Source organism: Chelonia mydas, chromosome 7 (genome assembly GCF_015237465.2).
Source record: "Chelonia mydas isolate rCheMyd1 chromosome 7, rCheMyd1.pri.v2, whole genome shotgun sequence".
NCBI classification, from domain to species: Eukaryota; Metazoa; Chordata; order Testudines; family Cheloniidae; genus Chelonia; species Chelonia mydas.
The window spans coordinates 102,330,700-102,351,122 of NC_057853.1; the positions used below are offsets into that span (position 1 = coordinate 102,330,700).

At 41.3% G+C, this 20,423-nt stretch overlaps 1 protein-coding gene across 7 annotated transcripts in view; it reads right to left on the reverse strand.

Moving 5' to 3' along the window:
• ZRANB1 (zinc finger RANBP2-type containing 1) overlaps positions 1-20,423 on the reverse strand; it is a 75,030-nt gene that overhangs the window by 26,174 nt on the left and 28,433 nt on the right. For 4 of the 7 annotated variants that reach the window (XM_037904351.2, XM_043552069.1, XM_043552071.1 and 1 more), the window contains 3 exons: positions 4,938-5,125; positions 2,767-2,920; positions 919-990 (listed from right to left, as the gene is read on the reverse strand). In XM_037904351.2, the coding sequence (XP_037760279.1) occupies positions 919-990; positions 2,767-2,920; positions 4,938-5,125 (414 nt within the window). Of the gene's footprint in view, positions 1-918; positions 991-2,766; positions 2,921-4,937; positions 5,126-16,563; positions 16,615-20,423 lie in introns of all 7 variants that reach the window. The other 3 variants (XM_037904349.2, XM_037904350.2, XM_043552068.1) reach the window with 1 other exon arrangement.

Sequence of the window (20,423 nt, forward strand, 5' to 3'; positions counted from 1 at the left end):
ACCTATCCACCATAAAATTTTGCTTTAAATATAGAATTCATGTATTATTTCAAACTAAGTAAAGTATCACGTTAATAGCAGATAACGAGACTTCAGGGTTTATTTGTAATAACTAGAGCCCTGCATGGATATAAAAAACGTGTATCTGCAGATCCACACAGCAATGACCAGTGGCACCAGAACTGGGGCTTGGGGTGGGGGTGGGGGGCAAGGCCCTTGCTTATCCACTGCCCTTTCCCCTCTTCCTCCTCCCCAAGGCCCCTCTCCCCCCCCCCCCCCCCCCCCCCCCCCCCCCCCCCGGGACAGGCCAGCGTGGAGCCCAACTAGGAAGCCCGGGCAGCCGTGACAGACCCTCCACCTACCTGCGGTGCGGGGGAAGGCCGAGAACAGGACTGGCTGTGTCCCCGCCCAGCTGAGGGTATGCAACTCCATGCCAGCTCCCCACGCAGCTCTCTGCAAACCAGCTCCAGTGGGTGGGGGGGTGGGGGAATGTTTGCCTTGGAGCCACAGTCCGGCCATGAGAAGAGCCGGACTGGCAGCTGTGGGGAGCCATGGCAGACCCTCCACCTGGCCTGGACAGAGGGCCTGGGGGCAGACACTCAGACCGGGGGCTGCTTGGGCTCCCTCACCCAGGGCAGGCGGAGGATCCACCACGGCTCCCCACAGCTGCCCGCCCAGCTCTCATCATGGCTGGCCTGTGGCTCCGAGGCGCCCTCTGCCCCTAGCAGAGATGGGTCAGGGACAGCCAGGCTGGAAGCTGTGGGGAGCTCGAGTCTCTCCACTTGCCCTGGTGAGCCTGTGCTACAGCTCCAGATCCCTGCGCAGATACAAAATTCGTATCCACATCCAAAATGCTATCCGCAAAAATGGTACGTACTAACTAACTACCTCTCTCCACACACACACACACGTACTTACCTTTCTGAACATCCCTATCAAGTACTTCATCAAATAACTTCTCTTGGACTGTTTGTGGTAAGTCTTCAATATCTGGAAAAGGAACAATGAATAAAATGGCTTAACACCAACACATTTTAAAATGGAGGAGTACTGATATATGGAATGTGCGCAGTTATTGACTAGCTAATTCTTACTGTTTATCCTCCTTCACCACTAATTCCTTAAGGCTTTGCTATTTTCCGTTCAGCCATGTGCGGCCCAAAGCTCCAGATCCCAGACTAAGCTAAGAATCCTTTATGCTGGCTGGTCATGGAGTTCAAAGCACTAAGGCACCCGACACAAGATTTCTGGACACCTGAAGGATCACCAATCATCTGCTCCAGTGGAATCAGTGAAGTAGGGAACCAGGTGAGAAAGCAAGAAATAAGTAGAGAAGAGTTTTTCCATCGAGCACTGGCTCCGTAGCTCCTGCAGGTGGAGGCAGCATGCAGAGCTGCCAGGCTGCGCCTCCGCCTAGGAACAGCAGGGACACTTCGGCGTTTGTGGGGAGCCACCCAAAGTGAGCAGTGCTGGATGTGGCACCCCGAAACTCCTCCCGTGCCCCAACCCCCTACCCCAAGCCCCCCTCCCATACCCAAATTCCCTCCCAGAGCCCACACCTCACACCCCTTCCTGTGCCCCAACCCCCAGCCCCTTCCCGCATCCAAACTCCCTCCCTCCATTGGTAAGTATATCTCTTAGTTAACCGGAATTTTTGACTAATCCAGCACCCGCCAGTCACCAAACATGCCAGATAACAAAGCTTTTACTGTATCAAGAGCATTTTTAGGTGAGACGACAGCCAGACCTGGAAGCATGTCCTCTGTACTTTCATAATCCAGGGTCATGGTATAAAAAATAATCAGTTTCAAGCCACGTTTATAAAAGGATTAATATTTCTAGAGAAGTAATAGCTAACAATCTCCTACTGCAAGCAAGTCCAGGACCAGTTTCTGCAATATAATTAAGTTTCCTTTTTCCCTGTCCATCCAGTCTATAATATAATATCATGGAACACAAGATTTTACTTAAATTTGTGGGGAAAGCTCAAATGGAACATTTTTATGATGGCTATAACTAATACTATACATAAAATGCTGTCACAGACTTTACTGCTTATGTATACTGTACTATATAAATTACAAAAACTTCACTTCATTCAACTAGAATGAAAATTTTATGATCAAATATTCAGTCAAGGGAACTCAATCAGAAGACTGAGACACGCTCATCTCTAAATATACTTTTACAAATATTCAGATGTCAAACAACTTATATTCTTCTCGATCATGCTATCTCAGAATAAACTGAAGATAACTGTAACGTGAACATTTCCATGTAAGAAAAAAAAACACAGGATACATCTGAATAGTAGTTTTAGTCCCAAAACCAATCATTGTGTGTCAAACCTTTTGTTTTACAAAAGGAACACTAAAATTACAGAACTACAGAATGATGCAAAAATCTAGTCATCTAAGCATCGAAATAAGAACCAGGCACACTTGATCTCCAACCTCAACTTTAATACAGACTTATTCTGTGAAGACATCCTTTTTGCTTCAATTTTCCCATCTCTAAACTGAGAATAATAGTAGTTTATTTCACAGGAGAAATGCGAGGATTGAAGTACGTGAAGAGCTTTGCAGATTTAAAAATCACCAGGAAAAGCCTAAGAACTATTTTGTAGCAAGTGCTAACAAAAGTTGTATCAGAAAAATTGCAGAAGGGGGCGGAGGGTTGGGGCGGTGACAAAATGTGTTGGTAGTTTCATACATAATTAAAGTAACAAAGGCATCGTTGACAAAGTGCGGAGCATTTCATAATTACCTGCAGGTAATGTAAATGTTACAAGGTCAGTTAAAAAATAGCAAGCAAAATCTCCCTTTCGTTGATGAAGAGACGCAGCAATTTCACGCCGGATTTGTTCTGTAAGCTCTGGACACACCATCGCTGGAATGCACTTTGCCGCATGTTGTGATACCTGTAATATAACGGACTTATTTCACCTGATAGCTATTTATATTTAACCAAAAATAGTAAGAAGCGTTAGGCACTAGATAACATTTCATAGAAAATATTTTGAGAAAAAGAGGAATAAGGAGGTGTTTAAAGTTGTTTATAAAGAAGGAATCTGGAATGAGCAAAACTGAGGGAAAAAGTGATCCCATCAAGACAGATGCAAGGTGCTCACATATGAGTGTAAATATCAGTCTCCTCAAAGACATTACAAATAAGTCAACAGCTATCATAAATGAGTGAATGCAAATACCGCTTACTCATTATGAAGCTAACAGGCACTAAACTGACCACCACATAACTTAGCCTTGAATCCAGCAAGAACCGAAATTGAACAGATGGCTGAAGGGGTGGGGTAGAATTAGATAACAGAAGCAAACAAAATGATGGTTCATAAAATGCTGATCCAAACTAGAACCACTGATGCCACTTGGTGACAGAAGGAAAAAGCCTGATATTATGAATGGGCACAGATTACAATTTAGCATCCTCATGTAAATTTCTTCTTTGCTTCCGTATGTTACATGGGATTCTATACCGCATATTGAATGGGCTTGTCTGAGGAAACTTCCCATTTCTTACCTCCCACTTGCCAGAAGTCTAATAAGTGAGGAAATGACTACACATGGACCACACGAATTCTGAAGGATTCTGGCCATCGATGGCAGGAAAAAAGTCATTCGGTGATAAAAAAAAGTCATATTAACATCAGGTGCACATCTGGACTACACAATGGAGATATTTTAAAGTGATATTTGGAAGACATGCATTTTAAAGTGGTCATTACTCTGACAAACCTAGGGAACAGTATTACTACTATTTGCTAGGGTTCAGTACACATTTTCACAACTATTGCAGGTAAAAATAGCTGCTGACAAAATCAAAAATACAGGATTTTTCAGTGAAGCTAACTTTGTTTTAAATCTATCCATCAAACCAATTACATGTGGCCCTCACCACTTAAAATGTGCAGTTGCATGTACTAACTGCACACAAATACACACAGTTCTTCAGACTACCTGAAAACTTCCCACTAGCCTTCTCTTCTGCTGCTTTGTTCCTCACCCCCAGGCTTTAGATACAATTTTATATGAAGCTCATCCCCCTTCTCCCACACACTAGCTTCCTTGGGAAAAGCTAATCCCCCAACCCTACAGTAAGAGTAATTTTTCTCATTAGATTGTCCTTAAAAGTTGCATAGACTCCTGATTCAGTTCTAAGCAGGAAGGGGAGCGAACTGAGGCTCTGAGAGATTCTTCCCTGAAAGGAGGCAGTTTTGAAAGTACACAAGGGTGAATCTAAGCAGTGCCTCTAGGTGAACTTCACATATCATGTGACCATCTGTGCTAGGTCTATTCAGGCCTAATTTTTAGGTCCAACTTGGACTCAAGACCACCTAACCTGACTCCACCCAAAGAGGAGCAAGTTGCTCTCCAATCCACCTGCAACCTTTTTCCCCAAACCCGAGTAAGCCACAACACTGCTGCCCTCTGCCTGTCGAGTCATTTCTCCTCCTCCTGCCTGTGGAGTTGGCACAGCAGCAGCTGCATGCCTACTCCTCCCATGCGCTGCCCCCTGCTGCGCTGTATGCACTCTCGAGCAAGAGCTGCTACAACTCCCCAGCACACTCAGATACAGCAATTTAATTTTCTCCAAGTGTTTTGCTCTAGAGGCATTTCCTTTCCCCCAGACAAAAGCACGGGAGGCATCAAAGCCGTTTACTTCCACTGCAATGAGGTCAGGAAGTATGACCAAACTGCTTATATCTGACAAGAAACTTGTAAGATATCTGGATATGACAGTCTTTCTGTTTTAAGAGAACTATTTCTGAAAAATCAAACAGAAAAAAGGCACAAAGACGCTACTCATGCATTTGTCTGTCTCCATCGCCTAGCAAAGAAAGTTGCACTGCAATGATTGGAAACTGTGATAAGGTTATGTAAAATCTTTAGTTGATCTAAACAAAGGCCAAAGTAACTCACCTCTGTAAGCAAAATTGCTAGCATATTCTGCCTTTGAAAACGTATAGCCAGATGTACAAGTGTGTATCCCACATCAAAAGCAGAAGGGCGATTTAGCAGGCGTACTTCATCTGCTGTAAGCTGGCGTGCAATATCTCCTCCTGAGGACTTGTATGCTTCAACAGCAGCTAAATCACCTTCTACAACTCCTGAAGACACACAAAGCACATCACCTTTATTATCTAAAATGAAGCTGTTATTTCGGATCAAACTACCTTATTTCACAGTTTCCCTATGCCCATTGGACTCTAGTCTTTGAGAACAAAACCAAAATTGCTCACACAGCTGTTTTTATTTTAGTATTCTGCAGTCTTGCACTTACCTTACCCACCAGACCAGTTCCATGCTCCAGCAAGCATATGCTTGGACACCAAGGCAGAGCAGGAGCCAGTGATTCAAGTAAGACTTGGTGGTTATGGACCATCAGATGACACACTTGGTTTAAATATAGTATATAGCCCTTACATCTGACTATGGATGATGAAAGTGGCCACTCAGCAGAAAGTTGTATTTTGACAATTCTGCCTGCAGTTCATCTTAAAGCCTGTCAAAAATCAGTGTACTCTGTATATGCAAAAGTTTGTTTTGACAAATCCCTTCAAACATAACTTTTTTAATCTTGCCATTTATCACAGAAAATACTCTTGCACGAAGAAAATTTAATGTGAAATTGACATTCCATCCTAATATACAATATAAGATAGAAAGGCAATTCCATATTAAATTCCTCTTCTAATACTTACTGTAACTCCTTGATCAACTGTCATGAAAAGTATTCATATAAAATATTTATTCAGTGCTTACAAGTACAGCCTTTCTAAACAACAATATTCCCTTTTCAAACCAGTGGCACTTGTCAGTAACCAAGATGAAAATAAATGCATTTGTCTGTTTCTGTGTATGCCAGTAGTGGTTGAGCCCCATGGAACTCTTTTACAGTTAAAGTGCAACTCTCAGAGCCCCACAAGTCCCGTCTCTCCCCCGACCTGGCGGGGGTGGGGGGGACGGCGTGCAGAACTTGGGGCTTCTGCCCTGCAGTAGGGATGCAAAAGGTTAACCCACCTTAAATCATTAACCCCTGCCCCAGCTGTGCCAGCCCCACCACCCGATTGGCCCCAGCCTGCCGGATCAGCCCTTTAAATTGGTTAACCGTTTAAATGGAATATTTAATCACTTAAACCGTTTCCTTTTTAAATAGTATTTACATCCCTATCCTGCAGTGGGGTTAGGAGCTTCTGCCAGAGACAACTGGTACCTACTGAGAGTGGGGGCAGGGGGAATTTAAAGGTTCAGGGCCCACCCTCAGTGGCCCCTCCCTGCAGTTCCCAGGTGCTAGTTCCATGTTAAGAGGTAGTGGCAAACAGCTAGGAAGTGCAGGGAGGGGACGCTGCTTTAGCCCTAGCAGGCAAGCCACACGGGGCTGAAGCCCTGAGTCCTGGCAGGCACACCGTGGCTCTCTAACTTCTGAAGATTGTCATATGTGGCTCAGAGGGTCAGTAAGTTTGGCCACCCCTGGTGTATACCATACTCCATGTTTTCTAATAGCCCAAGTTTTACTCTTTAGGGAAGAGAATAATTTCTCCCTACCCCAAGCAGGTTTTGTTCTTTTTAATTATTTAAAAGGTACAGTTGACTAGAAGCTAAGCATATGTTTTCTTCCTAGTCAGTTTCAGAATAATTCTGTTGCGATGAAGCAACTAGGATTCACCTCCGATATGTGCTCGAATTTATACACTGGTATCACCACCCATTTTGTGCTATTAATAGCATTTTACATGCCACACGCTATAAGACAGGCATTTGCCTTTTAAGAATTATATATATTATATATAAAATCAATACTTTTTTTCCCTTTTTAAAAAACTAACTCCTTCTGTATTTGAGCCTGGGAGTGAAAGCTCACATGACAGTCCTGCAGAACTATCATTAAGAGCAGTGGCTATTTATGCCCTGTCCAGTGGCTTCGTGGGTCTCTGGCCTGTTCATTCTTGAAATGTTGCTCCATCCTACCAGCCTATGTAGTCCCTGCTGCTTCTGTTCTAGAGTCTTATTCATTTCTTTTCCAACTACCAGGAACTTCCAAGATCCCTTCCTGGGGACAAGCAGCAACTGCCAAGTCTTGTTCTCTCTATTACAGGTTAGATGGAGATTTCCATCCACCTTAATGATGAAAGGAATACAAAAACAACATTTTTCTGCCAAACCTCTTTGCTTCAGTGGCTGCAAGGGGAAGGAGCTGCTGCAGCACCTTAGAGCGGTAGTACCTAAACTTTTTAGTACTGATGCTCCTTCACAGATATTTTAAAACATGGTGGGGATCTCCACTACCAAATACTTGTTTTTACTGACTCAGAACACTAGTATTCAAGAGGGACATTAGAGTTTGGACAGTTTTGTGATTTTATTCAACTACAGTCAGTTTAATTATACAATCTGCGTTTTTAAAACTAAAAAACTTAAAAATATGGACTTTTTGGCAAGTTTGGACACAGCTTAACATTTTAGTGAGAAGAATGAGTTGGTTTCAAACTGCACAGTTGTACATTTAGTTGCATCTGATAGGCCACAGTGTCATTTTCCAAGTTTAAACAATTTCTGTTTAGTTTTCCACAGAAATCATCGCTGAAAACTCAGACTCAGAGATAGCTGGAAGCAAGCAGAAGCAGCACTTCCATAGTTTCACCAGTGAGGGCATGTCTATACTACAAAACTATGTTGATTTAAGTTTAGTCGGCATACAGCCACTGCAGTAATTAAATTGTTTTTGTGTGTCCTCACTAAGCTCCTTGTGTTGGTGGCACTCATCCTCACCAGGAGCGCTTGTACTGACTCTCCTATCAGTGCAGGTCATTGTAGGACAGCTTCTGAAAGCCAACAGTTAATGTAAGTAACACAGTGTCTGCACTGACACTGTGTCGACCTAACTACAGTCTCTCGTGGAGGTGTGGTTAAGTTGGTGTAGCAGAGTAGTTACGTCAGTGGGAGTGAAATTTTAGTGTAGACACTTACATAGTTAGGTCAACGAAAACTGCCTTGCATCGACCTAACTCTGTAGCGTAGACCAGGCTAAAGTTCCTTTCACAATCTAGAATTCCTGGTTTGCTAGATTTGAAAACCCGGTCTTCAGCCTGATCACTCAACAATTCTAAGAAATTTTCTTGAGCCAAGATACTTAATGTTGGAATGGTATCAACTGTTAACAAGCAGAGATTTCAAATTCAACTGGTATCATCAGATGTATCTACAGCTCCAGGAAAAAATTCCTCAAAATGGGAATACAATCTAGACAAAAATCAAATATTAACTCATTTAATAGCATTTGAACCATTTTGAATTTTTTTTTTTAAAAAAAAAGTCTGATAACACTTGATAACTTCCTTTTCAACATGGAATCTCCAAAGACAAAGCTTCTTCGAGAATTCCTTGATTTCGTCTTTCGTATCAGTTTTATTTGTATTCCTACCTTTAAGTATTAGGTTCAGTGCATTCAATTTGCCAAATACGTCTACCATGTAAGCTAACAAAGTCAAGAAGTCCACTTACACATGTCATCTGCAAAATGTATGCTCACAACTGTTTACCTAAGTTACATATACAGAAATGCCAACAATTGCTCATACCCAGATTTATAAATCTGGTCCACTGCAGGCATATGGCAGGCTTATTTATTAAAAAGAGTGGCTTTCAGAAATGTTAAGTTTATGTTGTAGGTGGCTCATTTTATCTAGAGAAAGTAGATTTGTGGTGAAATTTATTCCATGAGCAAGACTAAGCAAACTTTCTAGTTCCTAGACTAAAAGACAGGACACAAATATGATTTTTACAGCAAAAAGGAAAAGTGGAAGCAATTATCTCTGTACCAGCATGTTAGCACCATAAACCAGGTGAATCTGTGAGAGCTGATCCTATTTAAAACACTCTTTCAAAGCACTATGAACAGAAGTATCCTTCATACCTGCAAAACTGTGCACCTTTTAGAAAAGTCTTGACAACTTTACAGGGACTCCGCAAACATGGATAACAATCTTTCAAAATTGAACAGAATTAGCAATTAATGGAATGTGTCTAGACAAATTTACATGAGAGAATGTATTATAAAGTAGAATCGAGAAACCAGATACTAGGATATTCTATTCTGACATGATTTTAAGAAGGGTATCTAAAAAAGAAAAAAAAAAACAGAATTGTTTTAAAGGGTCGTGAACTTTTTCTGTTGCCTTCAGCATTCATCTGGAAGCTCTGCAAAATTGCTTTATCTAAACTGATTCCCCCTCCTTAGTGTCTAAGGAGCTTAAATTATTTACAACCTTGTTTAAATACCAGCAATAATGTCAGCACAACACAGGGAATGATCCTTACTTAACTGCTTCTGCAAAGCCAGTAGGGACAAGTCATGCAGCAGCTTTTAAAAAATGTCTTTGGAAGCGATTAATAAGATACGAATCACAGCAATTGCAGGCAGCCATTACTAAGATTAAGGATATGGTCTAACTTTCATTTCAACAACCCTTTTTCCATGTGTTCATATTTTTTCTTTGGGCTGAAAATGCCTATGCTTAACATTTTTAAAAGGTGACCTGCACAGGAGTTTATTTTGTTTTAAATTAAGCTACTGCCCACCCCCCCACCCCCATATGATATATAAAGGTAAGATGACAGGGTTTTTTGTTTTGTTTTGTAATTTATACTTATCATGTATGTCAGGTCTGGCCTTCCCTAGTTTCAATCAAAGGCCTCTTTTGGGTCCTAGATCTTGTTTACATTAAACTATCAAAACATTTCCCACTAATGTCAGCAATGCTCAGAGCACTAGTGTAGACACCCCACCAGCATTTTTTTCAACAATCAACATAATGTTGAAAATTGTGTCAGCAGCCAAGTAGCCAATATGTTCTAACCTTAACCCTTGGTCTACACACTGGTTTTGTACCAATTTAACTATTTTGGTCTGGGATGGGTTGGGTTTTTAACCAAAAGAATTAAATTGGGTACAACTTCTAGTGTCAAAAGATGTGTATACAAAGGTATCCAGTATCAATATATTTTCCTAAATGTATGGGACTAGCTACACTGATGTCAGTATCTTTATATCAGCAAAACTGTGTCCACACTGGCAGCACACGGAACTGCTTTAATTATAATGGCATGGTAAAAACAAGACAATTTTGTGTATAAAGTTCTTAGAGTGGGTTTATGGGTTTTTTTGGTGTAGATTAATCTTTATTTTCTTTTAAATAGGAAAAAAGCTAAACTGAAAGAAAGCACTTTAATATGTATACACACAAACTTGCATTCTAACTAAACTGGATTAAAAACACTTTGTTAATCATGTGCAAGACTGTGCATAGACAAGAGCCTAGTTTAGGCAAGGATTTAAACTAAAAGCTTTCCAAGTTCAGGGTTTCTGTACTTATGCAGATGGAAATACCATGGTAAACAGGGCTGTGTTCTCATGTTTATACAGAGAAAATGCTTCACCTACTTAAGGAAGTTGTTGTGCCTCACCCTTTGAATAGATGACAATTAGCTTAATTATTCCTTGAATTGCCTGAAGGGCTCTAAGTACATTTACATGGCTGTTTTTAGCCCTGCAGCCCAAGCCCCATAAGCCCGAATCAACTGAGCCAGGCATTGAGACTCAGTGCCGTTGATTTTTCTTTGCAATTTAGACATAGCCCCAGTCTACCTTCCTCTCTATCTCGGCTATCTTTTGCTTTTCCAGCCATCGAATTTCTGCTAGGTTCTGTTTATGCTCAAGTTGCAGTTTATTTGCTGCCTTTCACACTCTAATTTTTTCTGCAGCTTCTGTAGCATCAGGTAAGGGCTGTGCTCCTGCCTTTTGATCACTGGCCATTAACAGATTTCTCAGTTTTTGATTTGTAGCTTTCTTTCTAAAGCTTATCCCCTTTTCTGAACACAAACCTTCCAGGGCTTTTTTGCCAAGGCCCTCATATGCTCTTCGCTCACCCATTGCAACTGCTTTTTAACCAAACTCTCAATACCAAAATTCAAATTCTCCACCCTCACTCTGAACTCCTTGCCCCATTCTTTTTACCAACACTGCACATCCCTTGGCTGTTCATCAGATTTCTCTCTCCTCTTCCTGCCCACCCCCATACCACTGGTTCCCAGTCTCTTTGCCCAGCCAGCCCTCAACTCTCCCCCTACCTTAACTCTCAGTCTCTCCCTACCCCTAGGCTCCCTCTCTTAATCTACTCAACCCTCCCTCCACACACACACAAACTCCTCCCTCAGGTCTGGTTCTTGTTCCCTCTGCATTCACATCAGGTAGCTTCCTCCTTCACACTGCTTGGGCATCAGCAGGGACAGGCGAAGGACAGAGAGGCTCCCTGCTCAGTACCGTGCCCAGCACACAACAGCCCAGAGCTGCAACTGAGGAAAAGTCCTGTTCAGTATCAGGTTGCAACATGTCAGAGCAATGGACTCTCTGGAGATTTTGGCTACAAAGACCTAGCAAGTCTCTATTAACCATGTGCAAACAGAAGTTTTTCCAACAGGTTTCAACCTAGCCAAATTTGGGTAGATTTTCACTGAAACAGCTAAAGGCACATTCCTGACACAAAAGCTGTCCTCTGCCAAATTTCAAGGAGGGCATTGAAATTTTTCCACAGAAAAGGTTGTCAGAATTTAACATGGACAAAGCAACTCTCCCCAGCCTTTATCCTAGAAATAGCTGAAACACTTTGGTTGAAATTTTCCAAAAACAAATCAGCAGGAAGCAGGCATGGAAAATTTCAGCCAATCAGCCAGAGTCAGAAGCAACCAAAAACAGGGAAAGTGTTGGGCAACCCTGTTAATAGGCAGTGCTATCAGCCCTACATATAAGTGACAAGATACTACATATTCACAGTTTAAGCTCAGAAGGGATCAGAAGATCCTCCAGTCTGACCTCCTGGAGGCCGTTAAGTTACCCAGTGACCCTGTACAGAACTCAATAATTAGTGTATGGCTAAAGCAGGACTTCTAAAAAGGCACCAGTTCCCTTGGTAGCCTGTTCATCACAATTATACCATCTTTACAAGACTATCCTTACAAGTCTCTAACGGCTTACAGCAAGTCACAGAGAACATCTATTATACAGGACCCTACCAAATTCACAGTCCATTTTGGTTAATTTCATGGCCAGAGGGTTTTTTTAATTGGTCAATTTCACTATTTCAGATGTTTACATCTGAAATTTCATGGTGTTGTAACCATGGAGGTCCCAACCCAAAATAGGACTATGGGGGTGGTCTCAAAGCTGTTGTAGGGGAGTGGCAGGATTTCCACCTTCAGTTCTGCAGAGCTTCCTGCAACTGGAAGAGGCTCCCGGAAGTGGAGGTGGGTCCAATCACTCCAGTGCTGCTCATAACTACTAATCACAGCCAGTGGTGGATTAACGCATGGGCCCTGGCCAATTTGAAAAATGGGTGCCCGAAGCCCAGGCAGGAGCTGGAGGGAAAGGGGGGACACTGAGCAGAAGCCCTAAGTCCAGGTGCCCCAAGTCCAGGCAGGAGTCCGGGGGGGGAGCTTGGTGGCCTGGAGCTTGGTGGTTTTATTATCTCAAGGGAGAGTTCTTTCCCATAGGCATAGAGAGAGAGTCTTCACCAGCTGCACCACTGCAGTGCTGTACATGTAGACAAATCCTCAATGTGTAAATCATCCTGCTACCCCAAATAACTACAACTAGCCAATTGTTCTTCCCAACATTAAAAGAAAAAGGCAGGCTCTGCAACGCAGCAGGATCTCCTCCTTTCTCACATAATTTCTCTCAGCACCTCCAACAAGGTACCATCGTTGCTGCATTTTGTCCAAGCACTCTCTCAAAGATCTCATACTCCATGTTTGCAAAGCATGCCAGTTTTATGAATGCTTAGATACATATAATACTATTAGTAAAAAATCGAAGTGAAGAGAAGGAACAGGGCAGCCTGTAACAACCAAAACAAACTCAGGGATGAAACAAAACTAACGAGAGACATACGCTGGCACACTAGGAATGAAGTGACTGTCCTTTTAAGGATACACTGAAAAATAAGATTTATTACAGATTAGTCTAAATATTTTGGATGTGCATAAGAAATGCATTTAAAACTTTCATATACTGTACCACTTAACTAAAACAGAAGGAAAATATGTATTTTATCATTGAGAAATCAACTGTAAACTATTTTATGAGTGATAAGAATGTTGCTTACTAGTTCTCAACTTATGCTTATGCTCAAATAAATTGGTTAGTCTCTAAGGTGCCACAAGTACTCCTTTTCTTTTTGTGAATACTAACATGGCTGTTACTCTGAAACCAACTTATAATGGGAAGTTGGGATAATTCAAACAGTTATTTATGGTATAGAAAGTACAAGTCATGCTACAAAATGCCAATATCTTAAAAGTATTCTAATTTTACTAAAATGACTTTGTCATTTGTCTCATTATGATTGTAAACCACTTGCAGGATTGAGAACTAGAGGTGCAAGTGACAGTGACCCAATATCCATGACTGGAAATATGGCCATGTATACTTACAAAAATATGCCAGCCTATCAATGTTTCTCCACTAAGCATGGGGAAAAGGGAAAGTAAAAAAAGACCTCTAAAACTGACAAAGCATCAGAAAGAGCAAGCTACGAGAAGGGCAAAACCAAAGGCCATTGTTATATCTTCTGTCACTAGAATTTCTTGGAAAGGAAGGCTTAGCTACACATTGGAGAATTGAGTGAGGTGTGGTAGAAAGTGAACATTGATGGGGGTTTGGCTTTGGAGGGAGATATACTTGAACAAAAAAATTTTTTAAAATAGCAGACATTTCTAACCTTGTACAAGAAGCAAGTTCCATTTTAGCCTTCTTATTTCATTTGCTTCTTAAACTTGTCTAAAGGTCATTGCAAGTCTATCCTTCCCAAAGCTCTCATACTCCATGTTTGCAAAGTGTTACATTACTGATACCACCATGATACATTACAGTATGGCAGGACAATTTAGGCCAAACTTGAGTCAAGGTAAGAAGAGACTAAGCCACATTTAAGCATGTTATGGGTATAATGAGCAAACATTTTCTTGAATAGCTTTCAAGACACAGAACTCTGCGCACTAAACACACACACACACACACACTCACTCAGTTCAGAGCAAAGGGAATAGGTGGTCTGCCAAGTTGGAACTACAAAGCAACATTAATGGATTCCCTTTAGAAAATTTCAGATAAGCAAACACTTTCACATCACTTATAATGACCATGCACTAGTTTTACTGGAAAATACAGAATATGGTAACTAAAGAGCCTGATTATTTGACAGCTTTGCAATTCTAATGAGAATTGAAAATGAGTTAAAAGAATGAGGCATCAAGCGCAGAATCAAACGTGTTCTTCGTCCTTGAACAGTAAGGTCAGAAGAATATTTTGAACCCATACTACAGGCTACTGAATATTAGTTTCCTTAGATTATCCCTGCTTTAAACTTTTATCTACCAAGTAGTTTCATTAGAGAGTCACAAAGGTCTTCACAAAGATCAACACGCCAATGTGTTGCTTACTTCATTGGACTATTTTTATTCCTGAGGGAATTCTGTGCGCAGAATACACATTCGGGAAGAAAGGCACTTCAGTTACACCTTTCGCCCACCAGGGGCTGCTATGGCACCAAAAGAGAGGACAGCCCACTCTGTCCGCCACAGAGAGGGAGAGAGGTACGCTGCCTTCCTCACAGCACCTTGTCTGCAGGGCCAGGTGAGAAGGCATGGGATATGGGGGACGGACAGAGCAGGGCACATGGAGCTCCTGGGGGAGGGGGGTCATAAACTGGGATTCAGAAGGGCTATGGGGGGACAGACTAGGGCGGGGGCACAAGAGCTAGCAGCTGAAAGGGAGTGGGAGTGCATGGACACATGGGGTACAGCGACATATGGTGACAAGGGGTGGCTAAGTGGGGCACAGGGATGGAGGGAGAGGCTAGGGGTCAGCCAGGTTCTGCATGGGGGAGGCTCCCCAACTCTCTAACAATCCCTCCACCCCAAAACAATCCTTGTTCCATACTTCTCCCACCCACACCCAACAACCCTCCAAAGTTTACACCCAGGCTCCTTCCCAGCAATTACTTCCTTCTTCCTCAGCTCCTACGTTACCTCCTCAACTCCCCAAAGCCTTTGCACTGCTTCTGAGGGGTGGGGGGGGGGGGGGGGGGGAATATGTTTCTGTACTGTAGTTTAAATGAATTTTTACTCAAAAGCTTAGTATTAAAATGCCTAGTAAGGAATCTATTTGTCAAAAACATTTCTTAAATCTTTTTTGTTGTCCGTATTACAGACATACTTGCTGACAGGTATTTTGAAATAAATTACCAAAATAACTGAAACTGGTTGATTATATTGTGTTATTTATTTTAAAATATTGTGTGCAGAATTTTTAATTTTTTGGCACAGAATTCCCCCAGGAGTATTTAATGACAATGTTAAACAACATTTTATTAACAGCCTGATCTCAAAATTAGTTATAGCGTCGAACAGCAGTATCTTAACATTTTTTTACATAAATATTGGGTGTGATTATATGAATAGACAAATTAAGTTTTAAAAATTCCTTCAGACTTATGACTGTAAGCACAGTTGCAATGACAACCAAAATCAGCAAGAGCGAAACTGCTGCCCCTCCCAAGATATAGGCTTGAAGGTAGGATCATTGCATCAAGAACATGTGCCTCTGGAGTTTGTTGCCTCTGTGTACAAGCACAACATATTCTCCATGTTGAGGTGCAAATCTTTTCGTGTCTGGTGTAATTCTGAATGTTCGAGAGGCAACATGATCTAAAAGCTAGAGCAGACCAATGAACTTGGGAGGACAGGGTTCTCTTACCAACTGCCACAACCTCTGCGCCTCACATTTCCTCATCTGTAAAATCAGTCATTACCATTTTCAAGCCCCGGGAGATCTTTAGACAGTGCAGTTGGTACACAGGATATTAAACATGACCAGCAAAAGGCGAAGAAAATGGGTTTCCCTCTTGCACATTTAAATTTTGTTGGAAAATTTTATTTCCTTGCCCTATTTTTGTACCTTCGGTTAAAACATGGTCTAAATCAGAACCATTGCACTAGTTTAAATACATTGATCTAGTTAAACTGGTGCAAACCTCTAACATGGGTGCACTTAAATCAATTTAACTCAAATTAGTTTAGCTTCATTTGTAAGTATATTAGTTTGCATTGATAAGTTCAGCAAGGGTAAACTGGTTTAAGTACAATTACATTAGGGTGTTGCACCAGTTTAACTAAGTAGATTTTAAATTTAAACAAACTGGTTCAACTTTCCTAATATATACACAAGCCCTTAATTAAATTTGCTCAGATGCTTTCATACATCGGTGCTGAGGAGTTAGAACTGAACTGAACTGCAAGAGAAGTAGAAGTGTGATATTTTATCAGTAATTGTTATTGGTGTCTTTAAGAAGTGGTTTTCTCTGGACGAAATAAGCCTTATATTATCATATTATATAGAATATATGAAAAATGCTTAAATCCAAAATACATAAAATGCAACTTTTTTTAAATTGCACAAGATTAGTAACTATTGGCCTCCATATGAAGGTATTACCTTTTAAAGAAGTATCACAGGGGAAAATCCATGAAATCTTCATCATGAGACCTGCAAAGTTCAGCACATGCTACTCACAATTGGCATTCTGGATTCCCCCAGAGGCTTTTAAAGCTTCACGGTTACTTAACGTATCTATTAGAGTAAATCTGATGTTTTGGTCACTCTGATCCCTTACTAAGGACCTTATTAGAACAAGGCACCTTCAAAATACATTCATATTTAAGTAATTCAAGAAACAAGCAAATTACTATAGCCTTATACAAAGTAGTGTATGTACAGGATGTTCTATAGTTGTTTTTGCAGTTTTACACCAGACAGCAATTTAGTTATCACTGTTCTGGAACAAACTTTTCAAGTATTTTATATTTCAAATCTCAGAATACAAGAAAGATTCAAATACTGCAAGATATCCCAGAGGAAATTTTTTCTATCTTTCAGATATCGTGAAGGGAAAAAAAAAAAATCGTATTTCACTGATCTGACATCTAATAAGATTGCATTTAAAAAAGCGCTAACTAGATATCCATAGGGCAAACAAAGGATCTCTAACAATAACTCTACACATGACTGGCATGCAGGAAAAATATCTTTTACCTGTGCCATTTGAGGAAGGAAAAGGGATGGTGAAAAGAAGCGACTATGGGGAAAAACATGTCCAGTATACATTTTAATGGCTACCATCATTTGAAAGATTATGAGGGAGGAATCTGCCTTCTTTCAAAAGGAGGACATAAAAGCTTGAAGTCTATGCATGAAACTCTTTACCCATCAAAGGAGAGCACTGCGTCTTTTAGCTCATTGAAATGCACGTCCATATACACAATAAGAACATTTACGTGCAGCCAAATAGATTACATAATGGTGTTTCACAAATCAGTTCTTGAACAATGCCAAGTGCAATGAAGTCGCTTCATGACACATCAAGGAATGGTATGAGACAAACATTATTAGAGCTGGAATTTCAAAAGAAGCATCCTACTTCAAAATCATTGTAAATTTCAAGTATTTAACCTACTCATATGCATAAGCCTCAAAAATTCTGCTTCTGGGCAGTTACATCACAAAAATTAACTCACAAAGTCAATGATTGGAGAAAACCCTGCTCTCATGTCTCTGTTCTTTACCAGCATTGGGAGCATTACCCAGAATTTCCTTAGGAAAGCACTAAAATACAAAACAAAATTGGCAAAAAGAAAAGGAGTACTTGTGGCACCTTAGAGACTAACACATTTATTTGAGCATAAGCTTTTGTGAGCTACAGCTCATTTCATCGGATGCATGCAGTGGAAAATACAGTGGGGAGATTTATATACACAGAACACGAAACAATGGGTGTTACCATTCACACTGTAACAAGAGTGATCAGGTAAAGTGAGCTATTACCAGTAGGAGGGGGGGTGGGGAGAGGAGGAGACGGGACCTTTTGTAGTGATAGTCAAGGTGGGCCATTTCCAGCAGTTGACAAGAACATCTGAGGAATTGGGGGGGGGGAGGGGGGAGGGCGGCAGAATAAACATGGGGAAATAGTTTTAATGTGTGTAATGACACATCCACTTCCAGTCTTTATTCAAGCATAAGTTAATTGTATCCAGTTTGCAAATTAATTCCAATTCAGCAGTCTCTCATTGGAGTCTGTTTTTGAAGGTTTTTTTGTTGAAGAATTGCCACTTTTAGGTCTGTAATCAAGTGACCAAAGAGATTGAAGTGTTCGCCAACTGGTTTTTGAATGTTATCATTCTTGACATCTGATTTGTGTCCATTTATTCTTCTACGTAGAAACTGTCCGGTTTGGCCAATGTACATGGCAGAGGGGCATTGCTGGCACATGATGGCATATATCACATTGGTAGATGCGCAGGTGAACAAGCCTCTAATAGTGTGGCTGATGTGATTAGGCCCTATGATGGTGTCCCCTGAATAGATATGTGAACACAGTTGGCAACGGGCTTTGTTGCAAGGACAGGTTCCTGGGTTAGTGTTTTTGTTGTGTGGTTGCTCGTGAGTATTTGCTTCAGGTTGGGGGGCTGACTGTAAGCAAAGACTGGCCTGTCTCCCAAGATCTGTGAGGGTGATGGGTGGTCCTTCAGAATAGGCTGTAGATCCTTGATGATGCGTTAGAGAGGTTTTAGGTGGGGGCTGAAGGTGATGGCTAGTGGCGTTCTATTATTTTCTTTGTTGGGCCTGTCCTGTAGTAGATAACTTCTGGGTACTATTCTGGCTCTGTCAATCTATTTCTTCACTTCAGCAGGTGGGTACTGTAGTTGTAAGAACGCTTGATAGAGATCTTGTAGGCGTTTGAGGGGTTGGAGCAAAGGCGGTTGTATCGTAGAGCTTGGCTGTACACAATGGATCGTGTGGTGTGGCCTGGATGAAAGCTGGAGGCATGTAGATAGGCATAGCGGTCAGTAGGTTTCTGGTATAGGGTGGTGTTTATGTGACCATTGCTTATTAGCACCGTAGTGTTCAGGAAGTGGATCTCTTGTACGCACTGGTCCAGGCTGAGGTTGATGGTGGGATGGAAATTGTTGAAATCATGGTGGAATTCCTCAAGGGCTTCGTTTCCATGGGTCCAGATGATGAACATGTCATCAATGTAGCGCAAGTAGAGAAGGGGCTAGGGGACGAGAGCTGAGGAAGCGTTGTTCTAAGTCAGCCATAAAAATGTTGGCATACTGTGGGGCCATGCAGGTACCCATAGCAGTGCCGCTGATTTGAAGGTATACATTGTCCCCAAATGTGAAATAGTTATGGGTGAGGACAAAGTCATGAAGTTCAGCCACCAGGTTTGCCGTGACATGGTCGGGGTTCTAGGGGTGTGTCTGTGCGGATTTGTTCTTATGCTTTTTCAGGGAGTTTCTTGAGCAGATGGTGTAGTTTCTTTTGGTAACCCTCAGTGGGATCAGAATTATAACATTCAAAAACCAGTCGGAGAACACTTCAATCTCTTTGGTCACTCGATTACAGACCTAAAAGTGGCAATTCTTCAACAAAAAAACCTACAAAAACAGACTCCAACGAGAGACTGCTGAATTGGAATTAATTTGCAAACTGGATACAATTAACTTAGGCTTGAATAAAGATGGAGTGGATGTGTCACTACATAAAGTAAAACTATTTCCCCAGGATTATTTCCCTTCCCTTCCCCCCCTCACCCCACACTGCTCCTCACATGTTCTTGTCAACTGCTGGAAATGGCCCACCTTGATTATCACTGCAAAAGGTTTCCCCACCCGCCCCCCGCTCTCCTGCTGGTAATAGCTCACCTTACCTGATCACTCTTGTTACAGTCTGTATGGTAACACCCATGTTTCGTGTTCTCTGTGTATATAAATCTCCACACTGTATTTCCACTGCATGCATCCGATGAAGTGAGCTGTAGCTCACGAAAGCTTATGCTCAAATAAATGTGTTAGTTTCTAAGGTGCCACAAGTATTCCTTTTCTTTTTGCGGATACAGACTAATACGGCTGCTACTCTGAAACAAAACTGGTATTTGAATTTCTGAAGTCAGTTGGGTATATACAGCATGTTCAGAAATCTTGTAAATATTTACATCATAATACTCATGTTAACACAACATTTTCAAGGTCAGTATTGTGCATGCAGCTTCTTGGAGCTACATATTTTTGTGCTATTTTTAACATTTGACTGAGCGTCTTGTGCCGACAGAAGCTCTACCCTGTTTACAAAATATTCCCAAGCTACATCTGGTGATTCTACTGGTACATCTTGTAACAGTAAACAGAGCAGCAATTTTAAATACACAGGTAGAGCATTTTTCACGCTATTGTGCGCAAAAGTTGCTTCTTTGATTTTTTTTAAATAATATATTTATAAAAACAGATTCTGCAGCTATT